At 35.5% G+C, this 15,221-nt stretch overlaps 1 protein-coding gene across 2 annotated transcripts in view; it reads right to left on the reverse strand.

Annotated features, from left to right (window-relative positions):
- Nucleotides 1-15,221, reverse strand: part of CD99 (CD99 molecule (Xg blood group)) — a 55,541-nt gene that overhangs the window by 21,654 nt on the left and 18,666 nt on the right. For both annotated transcript variants that reach the window (XM_027842411.1, XM_027842412.1), the window contains exons 2-5: nt 12,110-12,142; nt 10,611-10,658; nt 5,632-5,676; nt 2,563-2,619 (exon numbers count right to left, since the gene is read on the reverse strand). In XM_027842411.1, the coding sequence (XP_027698212.1) occupies nt 2,563-2,619; nt 5,632-5,676; nt 10,611-10,658; nt 12,110-12,142 (183 nt within the window). The remainder of the gene's footprint in view (nt 1-2,562; nt 2,620-5,631; nt 5,677-10,610; nt 10,659-12,109; nt 12,143-15,221) is intronic.

Here is a 15,221-nt window from a genome sequence, read left to right on the forward strand (position 1 = left end):
ATTCAAATGTTCTTTTCTTTATATTAATTCCTTCTTTTTGTTTGTAGAATTTTTTTTTGACATTGGAAATGTTAAATTTAACCACTATGCATCTTGAAGTAATCAGCATAGTGTTCTTCTTCTCCTTCTGTCTCCCACCACCACCCTGAGGTGATCTGTGCATTCACTTGGTTGGTATTTTGTTTTTTTGTGTTCTGAGCACTTTTCTTGCATTATGTTGTCATGTCCTTCTAGAACTATGAGCCTTAAGTTGTATCTACACATCCTGTCTCTAAGATTACTGTTTTACTATGTGTGTGTTTGTTATAATGTTATTGCTCTTTGTTTTTCTTCTTCCAGATTGTCCTTCTCTTCTGTATGTTGGCATTCCCAATCATTTTTTCTCTCTTGTTCCTTTGGAGAGAATCACCTCCATGGGTTCAACTTTTTCTATTTTACCAATTATTTCTGTGGTTTGGGTCATACATTCTGCTTTCAGAATTCTAAGTGTCTCTTGAACCATTACTTTCTTGAGAACCAATAGAGTCTTCTGGATCATCAAATAGTGATTTATTTCCCTTTGCCTTGCAATATTTATTCAGATATTTGGACTCATTTATATGTGCTGAAGGACATCTTTCCTTCTGTTGATTTATCTGTTTATGATCCAAGTTTTCAATTGAGTTTTCTTCCTCCTGTGACCTTTGGTCATTTCAATATTTCTCCCCCTTATGTTCTCCTCCTATTAAGTTTCTGACTCCTTTGTATTTTATGGCAGATACCTGAAGGCTGCACTAAGTTGATTCAGACTCCTCCCACATTGGGGGATTCACTTTTCACCAGCTTCAGTCCTTGTTCTGAGTAACTTCTGGAGGGACAGAACTGCCCTTTGTTGGATGACAGTCTCCTTTCATTCAGGTCCAATGGAGTCCCAGACACATGCTGGTAGCCTAACTCAATTGTTTTTATCCTTTAGTTTTCTGGCTAAGCATTGCTACAGGATAGACAGAGCAAGCTTCCTCTTTTCCATACCACCACCTGCTCTGTGGGGGGAGAGATGGGGCTGTGGCAGGGGGTGGCAGAGTTGAATTCTGTTACTTATTACCATAGAATGGTGGAATGAGGGCAGAGTTATTGAGGATATGTTGACAGACTGTAGCAGCAAAAGGGGAGTTGTTGGATGGTTTCCAGAGCATAAGCCCATGAGTCTCATTATACAGTCACACCAGAGTTTAGGGGGTGCTGAGTGACCATTTTAGGAATAAGAGATTCACTTTCTTTGCTGTTAATTCATCAGGATGCTGACAATTTAAGGGACTTGGTGTTTCAGCCTATGGAGACAGCTGCAATAACTTTTCTTTTTGCAAATAATTCCTATTTTGGAGAGTTCTGAGAGGTTGTAAAGATCAGTGAAAATAAAATGTTTGGTCACATCTACCCTATCTTTTTTTTTGACTCTTAGACACTTACATCACACTGACCAGGATGCTAACAGTAAATGGTACCATAAAAGCCCAATTTGCTTATGTTTCAGAGTTTCTGAAAGTCCTTCATAGCTACTATGAGAGTATCAGGACCCACAACATCCCTGCTGTATATCTTCATAGCTGACATTCCTCTACATTATCTTTGTTCCCCCTTCTCCTCTCTATTTCTTACTCTGAAATGATAATCAAACCAATACTACAGTTGCCCCTGAAAAGGCCAAATCAATTTATCATCCTATTGTGCCACTAACCATTTTTGTAACTACCTAGACCATAAATCCCTTGCCAGCACACCAGGCAAAATGATCAAATGTCCTCTGAAATGTTGTTTCTATTTTACTTTGGAGGCATAATGAAACCAACTCTGACAATATTTTTACTTGAATCTCAAAGGATAGCCTATAAGTCATTCTTCTATCTAGCTACCACTTCTTCACCTCTACTGCTCTGACTGTAAGGAAATCAACATGGATGTGGTCCAGCTCCTGCAGGAACAAATCAACTTAGCAGTCATTGGACCAAGACTTAGAATATCAACAATTATGATTACAGACTATGTCAAAACTCTAATTCTCATACCCTCTGAGACCTTCTGTGATTATGGGATAGTAGAAGCAGGAGGTCACATAATCCTAAAGGTCATTGTGGATTTTATGGCCAAAGAATATCACCTAATGGCCAATCAAGTGGTGATGAGCTTCTCAGTACTTAACCAAACTCGTCCTCACATAGCAAATGGTCTGTTATGGGAACTGTACTCAAAACTTTTCTTAGTAAAACCTGTAAGAGCTTCAGGGAGTTCAGGGACACCTGCATTTCATGGCAAGATATTAGAGAGCGATATTTCCAATACTAATCAGAAGTTAGTCGGTTTTAACTCCAGATATAAAGACCAAACATTGAAAAGTACTTAGGGGACAGTTAGGTGGCACAGTGGATAGAGCACCGACCCTGAAGTCAAGAGGACCTGAGTTCAAATCTGGCCTCAGACAACACTACACTTACTAGCTGTGTGACCTTGGGCAAGTCACTTAACCCCAATTGCCTTTAAAAAAAAAAAGTACCAAGGATATGAAAGAGGAATAAATTATCTTACCTGTATCACCATGTTGGCCTGGTTTGGGTTTTGGTGGATTAGGCTTCACAGAGTCATCTGTAGAAAAAAAAGGTGAGGATCTAACTTTTCAAACTGTAGTGGCAGAGAGGGAATAATTCATGCTAATTAACTGTTTATTCTTTAATTGACATAAATGCTAACAGATTGTTTGAATCGATGTGAGGGCATAACTTTATTCACTTACTAAATAGACCACGTACCTCCCTTTATCTACATCCCCTGCCATCTCACTCAAAAAAAAAAGTGCCAGTTATAGCACTTCAAAATATTCTCTATAATTGACCTTACCTCAATTTACCAAGAACTTAATAAGTTATACATTTTAAATGCTTGTAGGCTGCCTATTCCCCAGACTTTGGGACAATAAAATTTTCATGGCGATGAATTGATTGTAAGTACAGTCTAAAAGGATCCTCTTTCTCACTTCAATATGAAAAAAATTGTAATTAACAAGAGTTAATTACAGCCAGGGAGGAAAAATACTGGACTTTTGCTTCCTCATCAATAAAGTCAGAGTATCAAATTAGATGACCTCTGAGGTCCCTTCTATAATCCTTTGCAATATTATATAAAACTCTTACTTATATGTCATGAATATGCATTTTCTTTTAAAAATTTTAATTTTTTCTTAAAGAGAAAAAACATATTTCAATGGTAAGTAGGACATACATTATAATGATGCTTGGATGGATGTGACATTGTAGAAAAATATTAAAACAGTAACACAACACATTTAAACTTGATAAAAGACCTAAAATGATTAAGGTAGTTGCTTTGTATAATTTTTTAAAAAATAATATTTGAAAATTATCTTATAGCCCCACACCAAATTCCAGCCAAAGCAAAATTAAAAATGAACAATTAACACATTCATGACCTTTGCTTTAATTGTTAAAAGTTTCTATTGTTACTAGGTATCCACTAAATGTTTCTATTTTCCCACCTATGTTTGAATTCCCCAAACTCAGTATTTTTTAGCAGGAATCATGTTCAGCAAGCACGTGTTCCTTTTTTTACCTCTGTAGTTAATGCAGAAGGTTGTTTAGAAAAACAACATGCATATGAGAAAAGGGAGCTAGGTGACACAGGGAATAGGGTCCTGAAGTTAGGAAGACTCATCCTTCTGAATTCAAATATGGACTCAGAAACTCTCTAGCTGTGTGACCCTGAGCAAATCATTTAATCCTGTTTGCCTGTTTTCTCATCTGTAAATGAGCTGGAGAAGAAAACTGCAAACCACTCTAGTATCTTTGCCAAGAAAATCCCAGATTGAGTGATAAAGAGTTGGATACAATTGTAACAACAACATATATATGTATATATGTGTGTATGTATGTATATATGGATGTATATGTGTGCGTCTATATTGTATGCATGAGTATATAAATATATGTGTGTGTATATATATATAATTATTAAACTGTACCTAACAGAGGTTATCTCATATTCTGTGTTCAATATGTCAAGGTCTGTTGATTGTTAAGTTCACAGTACAAAAAAGGAATTTTTTAAAAAAATCAATGTTAAATAGTAGTATGCATAGAATAATTTTACATATTATATACATATATATACATATTTGTGTCTAATGTTAGTCATCTCTAGGGCAGGCTAGGGGAAGGGTAGGAAAAAATGAGAAAAAAAGAAATTTACAGAATAATTTTTTTGTATATTTGAAAGGAATACTAAGTTGTTCATAGTAGATTTGCAGTTTCATGTGCAATCATCTTTTTTTATTATACTATATTATGGAAATTCTTGTGTTATTACATAAATATAAATTAATGTAATAAAACAATAAAAGGGAAAAAAAAACAATGTTTTTGTCAATTGATGCCACCTGGTGGAAATGAGATAGTGTTTTATCCCAAGCCACATACTGGAATCAGAAACAAGAATGATCATACTAGTATCAATCTATCAATAGTCAGCACTCTTACTACAAATTTACTGGCTCAAATGTTCTGAATAAAAATAAACTATCAGTGATATATCACTAACTATAAGAATTTCATCCTAGGAATATAAATTCTGCCATGATCTTATATTATGGAACGTGAGGTTTGCAAAAGCCATTTCAAAAAAGCTGAGAAAAACCATAGTTCATCATACAAAACAGCAAAGCTGCAAATCACTCTCTTCTATCAAAATCATATTAACAACCCCTTTAAAGGGTACCATGTCCAGATAATGTATTGTTTGTGCATAAGTGTGTAAACATTTTTTTTTGCCTCTATGTAAGTATGGACCTAAACCTAAATGAGAAGGCATGTGAGTTGGGCTTGTGTGGTATGAAGAAAAAGTAATCAAATATCTAAAATTTTGATAATTTTATACTTTTTGAAGTTCTTTTTATGTGCATCAACTTAAAATAGTAGATTTCTATGCGCATCAATTGAAGAATGACTGAACAAGTTGTGGTATATGAATGAAATGGAATGCTATCGTGCTGTAAGAAATGATGAGCAGGTAGATTTCAGAAAAACCTACATGAACTGATACTGAGTGAAGTGAGAAGAACCAGGAGACTGTACACAGTAATATCAACATTGTGAGATGACCAACTTTGATAAACTTAGCTCTTCTCAGCAATACAATTTTAGACAATTCCAAAAGACTCATGATGAAAAATGCTATCCACATCCAGAGAATCTGAATGCAGATCAAAGCAGACTATTTTCTCTTTTTTTCTTTCTAGTGGTTTTTCTCTTTTGTTCTGATTCTTCTTTCACAACGTGACTGATGTGGAAATATGTCTAATATGATTGTACACGTATAGCCTATATCAGACTGCTTGCGGTCTTGGGGAAGGGTGAGGGGAGGGAGGGAGAAAAAAATTGGAACTCAAAACCTTATAAAAGTGAATGTTGAAAACTATCTTCACATATAATTATAAAAATAAAATACTATTAAGTGAGAAAAAGATTTAAAAGAAAAAAAAGAAAAGAAAGATTTCTTTCTAAATAGTATCATTAATTACCACAGAGACAACCTCCCCACCTATAGAAACATTATCTCATCTTATCTGCTAACAGAAATGCTTCTTACCATCTCCTCCATTTAAAAGAGCATCTTCTAAAGACAAGCCACTGTCTGCAAAGAAATTAAAGAATAGTTAATATAGAGAATACTATCAATATAAAGAAATAAATGACAAAATCTACATGGTAAGTGGACATGAAAATCACTCATTTTATAATATTTTGTTGAAAATTTCTATTAAACAACATCTGTCTTGGAAATTTGAAATAGAATTGCTGACCTTGCTTCTAGTAACACTATATGCATTAGAAGAAAATGAAGGAATAGTTTGCAATTCATTTGCTAAATACTGAGGCAAAGCTGTGGATATATGATCTGATGACATGATTAAACAGTTTGCATTGTTTGTCCTAAAATGTGATTCACATTTCACATTTCACATTTCACATATTATGTCTTTATTCAAATTCCGACATTTACAATTTTTTGGCATTAGCCTTTTCAGAATTAGCCTTCTCAGTCTGTGTCCCTTCAAATTTCCAATAAATACACTATAACTTATTTATATATTTTAACTCCTAGCATTATGATGAACAGGTTTCATACAAGAGGAAGGTGCTTTAGAGGCAATATGACATCATGGAAAGAGTTTGACATCAGTAAATATAGGTTCCACTGCACATTTTCTAGCTTTAACTAGAGCAAGTGATTTAACCTCTCTAAGTCTCAGGCTCTTCATTTGTAAAAGAGGGATAATATTTGTAGGTCCTCCCTAACAAATTTGTTATGAGGATCAAATAAAACCATGTATGTAAAGTTATTTTCAAACCTTAAAGCATTATATCTCATTATCATTATTATTATCATTATTACTACTTTTATCATCATCATCATGTTCCCTGGTGATAACTGGTGTTACGGATAAAATGTGTGATAATCACTAACTAGGACAAACTGCTGAGTAAAGCAGGACAGATTGGCTGAGACCAAGAATAAGGTACCAGTTTACTAATATCATTCAAATAGCACACCATTACTGCACTATCCAAATTAGGCTGTAAAGTAAGATAGAAACATGAAGATTTTTTTAAAGAGACACTAGAAAGAGATAAAAATTAATTAGCCAATTATGTTATTAGAACACACTAGAATATGTTAATATCCAAACAAGGGTTGTTCCCGCCAAATATTTTTGATGATTTATTTTGGCGTTACAAGAATTCAAGGGAAGGCCACAGACAAAGTATGTCTGGATTTTGGCAAGTCATCTACAGTGAGAACAATATCCTAAATGTTCTCCCTATGCAAATTAGGTGAGTTGTTTCTTAGAAGGTTTAAAATCATTAGGGAACTAGTGACTCAGGCTGCTGAAATCAATTGCTCATCACATGAGCACAAAATAGCCATGAGGCGCTCCATATGTTGCCGGGAAGATGAACCATGATCGACAATTAAGAAACCAGGGAAATCCATGTTGCTATCTTTCTCCTGTGACTGTCAATCTCTCTATGCTAATTTGTCTATGACCCAAGAATGTTTCATTTCATTCCAGTATTAACACAAACTATGAAGGCCTGAGTCAGGCCCAGTCAAGAGTAGTACAAGACAAATTATTTCATTATGTATCTATCTATCTATCAATAGAATTTTATTTTTTCTAATTCCATGTAAAGATAGTTTTCAGCTTTCAATTTTTATAAGATTTTGAGCTCCAATTTTTTTTTCCTCCCTTCCTCTCTACCCCACCCCACTCCAAGATGGCAATCTGATATAGGTTATACGTGTGCAATCATGTTAAACATAGTTCTGTATTAGTCAAAAAGATGAAAAAAATGTGGGCTGGAGGGTCACAGTCAGGGTAGTCAACACTGTGTGGATTTGATATTTCAACTTTAAAATCTTGTTTTAAAATTATATAAAATATGCCTATTGGGTTTTCAGTTTGTATTTGATGTAAGAGTTTAACAGATACTTATTTAATTGTGGTTTTGTTAGACTACGGAAATTTCAAATAAGCCTTGAAGAAATTTTTATGAGTAATAAATGCTTAATAATTGCTTATTGAATGAATGAATGAGTGAGTTAGTGATACTACAGTTAGGTGGATTAATAGCTTTTTAAACAACTCCAAGGATATTCAAAGAATATGGTTAATGTATCAACTTCAAGCAACATATCACTCATGAATGTTTTAAAATCTCAGAAGATTTCTTATTGATACACCCCAAAGATAACTCTGCTTAACAGTCCACTAACGATCAATCAGCAAGAAAGACAATAGGAGTCCATCAGTAAGTATATCTTGGTCAAAAATTTTTCATCAACTTTGAGCTAGGTTCGAAACTGAGTAAGAGAAGGAAAGAGGGCTTGATTACATCTAGGTAAATTATTTCAGTGATCCCAAGCTGCCCCATGACACAAAAGCTCATGTTTTTAAAACACTATTATTCTCTTGATTATACTGTGTGACTACAAATCATAGAAAACTGTGATTGGGAATCAAAATGGCAAGTGACCAAAAAGCCAAAGGAGAGAATATTCTGTTTAATGACTTGTATAAGTAGTTATATAAATAACATTATCAAGGAAATATATGATCCCAAACTGAGGTGAACTTTAGAATCTAACATGGTAACTATACTCTGACCATCACACATTTTATTAATTTATGGAATTAATTTTCTAAGTCAGACACACTTACTCAGATTCAGTCTCAAAATACTGAGTAGTCACAACCAGAAGATATACATACACAGAAGTGTATTTTTCAGAAGCAAAATTTGGACAACAACTTTACTACTAGTCTATATGTTAGGAATGTCTCTACTTAGTCATGATGAAGGGAATCCACTAATGGTAGGATCATTATGAGGCTTCCTGTTCAATCACTCTTGCCAACAGTATAACTGATAACTGACACTAAATTTCTTTTAGATTTCTCACCCTTTAACTAAGAGAATGGGTTTCAGGAAAGAGTAACATATGATGGGTCACAGATTGAAAACATAGCATTATTATAGAAAGTGTAAGACTCCCTTGACACAAAATAGTGGTTCCCAAGTAGTCATGCGGAATTAATTAAGAAAGCAGCTTTCTATTCATTTGTTAATGAGGATTTCTCTCCCTTTATTCCATTCCAGCTAATTCAAAACTGACTCCTTTCTTTAAAAAGTAGAACCAACTCCATCAAACTTTATAGTTGGCATAGTTTACAGGCCTGAATCTACCAAGAGAGGAGAAGATAACTAATCTCTCTCTCTCTCTCTCTCTCTCTCTCTCTCCCCCAGCCCCCCTCCCAGTAGGAACAGTAAGGATTTTAGTGGATTGTCTCATTTTCTCTTTTGGAGGAAGAGGTGGATATAAAGCTACTATTCTGGTGGGCAGGAGTGATTGGAGGTCTTTTTTTTAAATCCTTTTTCCTTCTCTCTTTTCATCTCTCTCTGCTAGGAATTAGGAAGCCCACTTGGGAGTCCTTGAAAGGAAAACCACAGCCATGCTCCTTTCAGAAATGATTTGTGTGTTAAGAATCAGAGGTGGAAAAAGAGAAGTGGGGAAAGGATGTGTATGGCACTAGGACATATTGCAAGATGTCAATGCTGGGTAGATCCTGGTCTCCTGGTGGACTGGGTTACATGTGAAATGTGGTCTGGAGCTGGCTAAATATAGTGTGCTGCGTCAGTTTTCATTCATGTACACACTAATCAGGATAACTCAGCCCCAGCTCAAGTATGGAGTCCCAAAGATGAGAGAATATATACACCCTACATTCCAAGCAAAATATTCTACTTGTTGATCTTAGAACATACCTTTTTCCTTTTTTCTTATAGGCCTTTGCTTTACTTCTCCTCCCACCTGGAATGCCTTAACCACTCCCCCCCCCAAACTTTGCTTTTCCTGACAATTTCTCCTCAGAATGAATCTCATTTTCTGAGTTCTTCAATAAACCTCATCCTCTGACCTCATCTTATAGCATTTAACATGTTCTACCTAGTATTATAGTCATTTATATGCTTGTGATCACCTCTAGAAGACTGAAAACTTCTTGCGGGCAGAGAGCATTCCTTATCTTCTTACTCTACTCAGGCTTCAGCACAGTACCATATATATACACATACATATACATACATACATACATATACATTATATATATATAACTCAAGCATTTATTTACAAGAAGAATTTGCTTACATATTATATAATCAACAAATATTTGTTGAATTGAGTTGAAATGGAAATTTGAGTTTCATTTAGTGCATGTGTAATTTATTAAAAACTTTTGTACAAATTTCCAATGTGAAAAAAATGATTATGTGCCTTATATTTTAAGAATTGTTGTTAATTATTCTATTTTAATTAGATAGTACTAATGTTCTTATAGACTTGTGTGTTTGTAGTGACTGAGGAATTTCCCCTTACAGTCACTGTGATTGATAGGTTTCCATTTATACTGGGTTTATAACTCATTATTGAGGAAAGCACTTCCCCTACAGTCTGTGGGCCTTATCATTCTTAATTAATACCACTCTCTGTCTCCAGCAAAATTATGACTTTATTTTTTGAATATCATCTTCTAGGTCAGGCGTGGGGAATCTGTGACTTTGAGGCCACATGTGGCCTTCTAGATCCTTAATTGTGGCCTTTTGACTGAATCCAAATTTTTCCCCACCCCTGTTCTAGGTTCTCTGATGACAAGTTCCTAAAAGATCCCCAGAAGCCTATTCCCCAACAGATTGAGGGTAGAGCATCCTCAATAACAGTTGAAAATGCCTCTCCAAAAGTATCTTTCTTCTAGTAGGCTCAATAAAGGTCAAATAATATCTAATAGAAAAATTCTCTACAACTCTCTTAAAACTCATTAACTAAGAGTGTCAATTTCCTATGACATTTCAAATATGAATCACTAATGTGCAGAATGAGCACTCTATTGTTGACAAATTTTATCCCAACTTTGTCAATGCACTTGGTCTCAAGAAAATAGGTACAATCCACTGTATGCTTTAATGACATTCTGCTGTATAATTAATAAAGTTAACATTATTACTTACCAGGTTGTGGCTTTTTGGTAGCTGGAATTGGTTTCTTTGTAGGTTTCTCTTTAGGACAAATAAATAGAAATCAATAAAAATATTATAAAAATAAATGAACACCAATCAAAAATCAGGTGTGAAACACTATTACCAGGAAACATCGATTTTGGCAAAATGTGCTATTGAAGCAAGTCTGTTCAGTTGCTCCTGAATACACTGTCAAATCTGTTGTTTGCAGATTGAAATTTTAATATAATCACAATTTGACTGGGTTCTGAGCATGCCCCATTAATTTCAATGACCCATAGGAGTTTAAGACAAAAGAAATGAGATTGAGCAAGGGGATAGAAAGTTATACATTAAGGGTGAGCTTGAAGAAAATAAGAGCAAAGCAGGCAGAGAGAATAGGGAAAGAGGGGGAGTGTTCTGAGAAAACATTACCAACTTGACCAGATTGTCCTTTTTTCCCCTCTTTCTTTTCTGGCTCATTGTACGGAAGGTTTTTGCTTTTTTCATAATTCTTAAGGAATTTTTTTTTTTAGTTGAGCCTAAATTTCCTTCTTTGCAACTTCTACCCATTGACCTTAGAAACTATGTCCTTAAAGCTCTAAAATTATTCCCAGAGATTGGTTACTGGATCACTCTTTAATCACTGCCAACCCCTAAGAGAAAGGTCAGGAGAAGAAGGTACATGGATGGGGAGTGGTACTTGAGGTTATACCAACTCCCAGCTTCCCGTTACTCTTTAAAACACCTTCCAATAGGACACGAAAATCAAGACAGGGTTTTTGGTAACAAATTAGAGGAGATTGTGCACTGGCCTATCTGCTCTTTTAGAATAGAAAATAAGGATAAGCTGAGCTTTCCTGGGCATTTGGAAACACACTTCACTCCTGTATGATGTGATACCTACTAAGCCTAAGCAAAAGGTCTTTTGCTTAAGCCCATTTTTTCTAGCTCACGTGGACAAAGAAATAAAATCAAAGTGGTCTGAAACCAAGGTCTGAGCTTTAAGATCTAAAAGAACTAGAGTATTCTACCTCATCCACCCTAAGTACATCATTTTTTATCTTCCTCTCCCAATCCTAAACCTGCACCGTCACCACATAGATACAACACCACAGTCATCTCAGACTTTGGGTAAAGAGAAAAGAGGCAAAAGAAAGGTTGAGAGATGTAGAGGAAATGAGACATTAAAATCATTTTTTATAACTATAAGTACAGTAAGGAAAAAAGAGCTATCAAATACAGAACTTGGAACATCGCTTCCTATTATTTCCCTGTACCTTAAATAGTACTTGAGGCTAATAACTCCACATGGATCCTGTGTATATACACTGGTGAAGTAACACTATGGCAGATTATTAAGTGCCCAGCAATTTATTTTAATGTCATTCAGAACTATAAAGGAGCATGACATATTTCATGAAATCAGGTTTATTTTTCAATAAAAAAGAAACTTGGCTTGTATTTGACAGGGTAAACATCTACGAATGCTGAGGATATCTGTTACTCACCATCAGGAAGGGCATCAGACAAGTCAAAATCTCCTACGGGGGAAAAAACGTATTCATGTTAGACGTATGAATTAGGATGAGAATTGTAAATCAGTTTACAAACATTCACCAAGCATGTACCAGGCACCGTGCTAGGTGCTGATGATATAGATATAATGAATGAAACACTGCCTCTCCTTGAGTGGACTACATGACCTGTAATATACAGATAGATAAGATAGAAGAAGGTGAAGGTTATGGGGTGAAGGTAAAGCTCTAAGTAGTACTAGAGAAAAGTTTAAGAGGAAACCAAGAATTCTAAGGGGGTAACTAGGTGGCACAGTGGATAGAGCTCCAGGCCTGGAGTCAGAAATACCTGAGTTCAAATCCAATCTCAGATACTTACTAGCTGTGTGACCCTGAGCAAGTCAGTTAACCCTATTTGCCTCAGTTTCCTCATTTGCAAAATGAGCTGGAGAAGGAAATGGCAAACCACTCCAGTATCTTTGCCAAGAAAACTCCACAAAGAGTCAGACACAACTAAAATAACTGAACAACAACAAGGATTCCAAGACCAAAGGAGAAGAGTGTATTCTAAGCATGGCGGTCAGTTAGCAATTAAAAATGGATTTTTTTAAATTTCTGAAGTGATTTAAAATTGCTTAATAAGACCAATGGTGATGAGAATTAAAAATTATTTAGCATTTACAACAATACCCTTGGTGTATTTGCATAATAAGTTCCCCACAAACAAGTCACAAAAATTAAATTTGTTTGACCGTTACTCAAGACACTTTCCTGACCTCAACAAAGAACAATAAAAAACCTACTACAGTTATCCCTTCCACATTGCAGGGGTTAGGAGGCACATGTGCCCTGCCCCCCATGATCTGGAAAATCTGCATAAAAGTTTTTGGCCCTCTCTTCATACCTGAGAACTCTGAATTTTTTCTTTTTCTTTATGGGGTGTTTAGAGTCCCTTATTGTAAAATTTGGGTTAAGTATTTGGTCATAGGCTCTGTGTCATCTGCTGGCCTTTGCATGTCATTTGTAGCTTCCACAAAACTCCCAAAAATTCCCGTTTAGTTTCTTATGCCAACCCGAGATATATTGAAACCACGATGGGGAAAGTCATGATGTAGAAGGGATAACTGTATATGCAGATGGGTGTTCCCATTTATGCAGCTCTCCTCATTCTCATTCTCAGTACAGTGGATGGATCTCAAGATCTTGGAAGAAGTGAAATGATGGTGGCAGGGAAAAGCCAGTTCATCCTATTCATACAGTCTATAGCTTGACATAAACTACCATTAAACTGACATCTGTTTTCAAGTTTGAAGCTCCAGCCTCCATACAACCCTCTCAACTCTCCTGCAGTTATATCACAGCTTCCAAATCCCAATCCAAGAAATCCTATGGATGAAAAACTATCTACAAGGCAGAATTTCAAAAGTAGCTATCAGCAGAGTCAAGGCAATTTGAGGATGCATCCATAAAGGAAAACAACATTCCAGAGGTGTTCTTTGGACACGTGTTCTGAACACAAGAAGGCCCTATTAGAAATGCAAAATGACTATCATTTACTATATTCATTCGTGACTTTGAAGATGAGTGAACATGCTCTTCAAGGTCCCAAGCAGCTCTAATGACAAATTTAAAGAGCAAGCTACTCTAATTACAAATTAGTGACCAATATGCGTTTGTCTCTGAGAAAGGATTGAGAAACTACATAACCCTCTTTTCTTTGTAGTTTGTATAATGGGTGTAGAACATTGCATATAGTGTCAGACACAATTGATTTGTTGGTTGTTTTTACTTAAATACTTTTTTCCCCCTCTTTTCTTTTTTGAAATTTTTTTTTTATTATATGAATGGTTCACTGGACAGAGAGAAGGAGATACATTTTTTAAATAAATGTAATATAACAGTAAAAACCATCATTTTTTTCCAAAGAAAGACATAGCTAATATAAATCAACTAGAGCTACAATCAATCCTCATTTTTATAAGTGAAGAAATGAAGGATCAGAGAAGTTAAGTTATTTGCCTAAGGACACAAAGTAACATAGCAGATCTAAGACTGTAACCTCACTGATACCCAGGTTATCATTCTTTCCACTACTTAAGCTGCCCACTATTTGGCACAAGATATAACTAAAAACAATTAGTTTAGTGCACCAGTGAGTGTGATTTTGTGGATAAGGGTACTACTTCCATGACAATCACCATTTTACAGATGAGGAAACTGAGGCTCAGTGTATTTAAATGACTTGCCATTTGCTCCACCTATGATTTGAATCTAAATCTCTCCAGACTCCATTTACCCACTTTACCAAGCTATCTCTGTCACAGAGATGATTGTAAACAAATTAATTGGGAGTAAGCAGTGTTGTTATTAATAAACCAACATTAGTATAATGGTTCAACTCAACAAATATTTATTTAGTGCCTACTCTACATTGAATGGTATACTAACAATGGGCAAGGTAAAAGGTTTAAAAAAGAAAAACATAATATAATATCTGACCTCATGGACCTACAATCTTGTTTGAATAAGATATATACACACATAACCTTGATACACAAAGGATATACAGAAGGGTATTAGAAAGACATGAATCAGTGTTGCATGAGGTCCAAGGAGGGGAAAGTCACTATGTTTATTAAGCACCAGCTATTTAAAAAGGGCAACTAGGTGGCACAATGGATAGAGCACTGGGCTAAGAATCAGGAAAGCTCATCTTCATGAGTTCAACTCTGGCCTCAGACGTATTAGCTATGTGACCCTGGACAAGTCACTTGACCCTGTTTGCTTCAGTTTCCTCATCTGTAAAATGAGCTGGAGAAGGAAATGGCAAATCACTCCAGTATCTTTGCCAAGAAAACCCCAAATAGGGTCACAGAGTCTGAAAAGATTGAACAGCAGTAGCTCTTTATAAGGTACATTGATAACTCTGGGAGATACAATGATGAAAAACAACAATCTCTGCACTCAGGGATTTGCAGTGTGAGAGAGGGACTGAAAAAGGGACTCAAATGAGATCACAGAGTTAGGGCTAGAACTGGCAGGCACCTCAGAGTTCATGTGGTTTAACTTCCTTACTTTATAGATGAGGGTACAGTAACCCAGAAAA

Source organism: Vombatus ursinus, unplaced genomic scaffold (assembly GCF_900497805.2).
Source record: "Vombatus ursinus unplaced genomic scaffold, bare-nosed wombat genome assembly UNPS02014872.1, whole genome shotgun sequence".
Lineage (NCBI taxonomy): Eukaryota > Metazoa > Chordata > Mammalia > Diprotodontia > Vombatidae > Vombatus > Vombatus ursinus.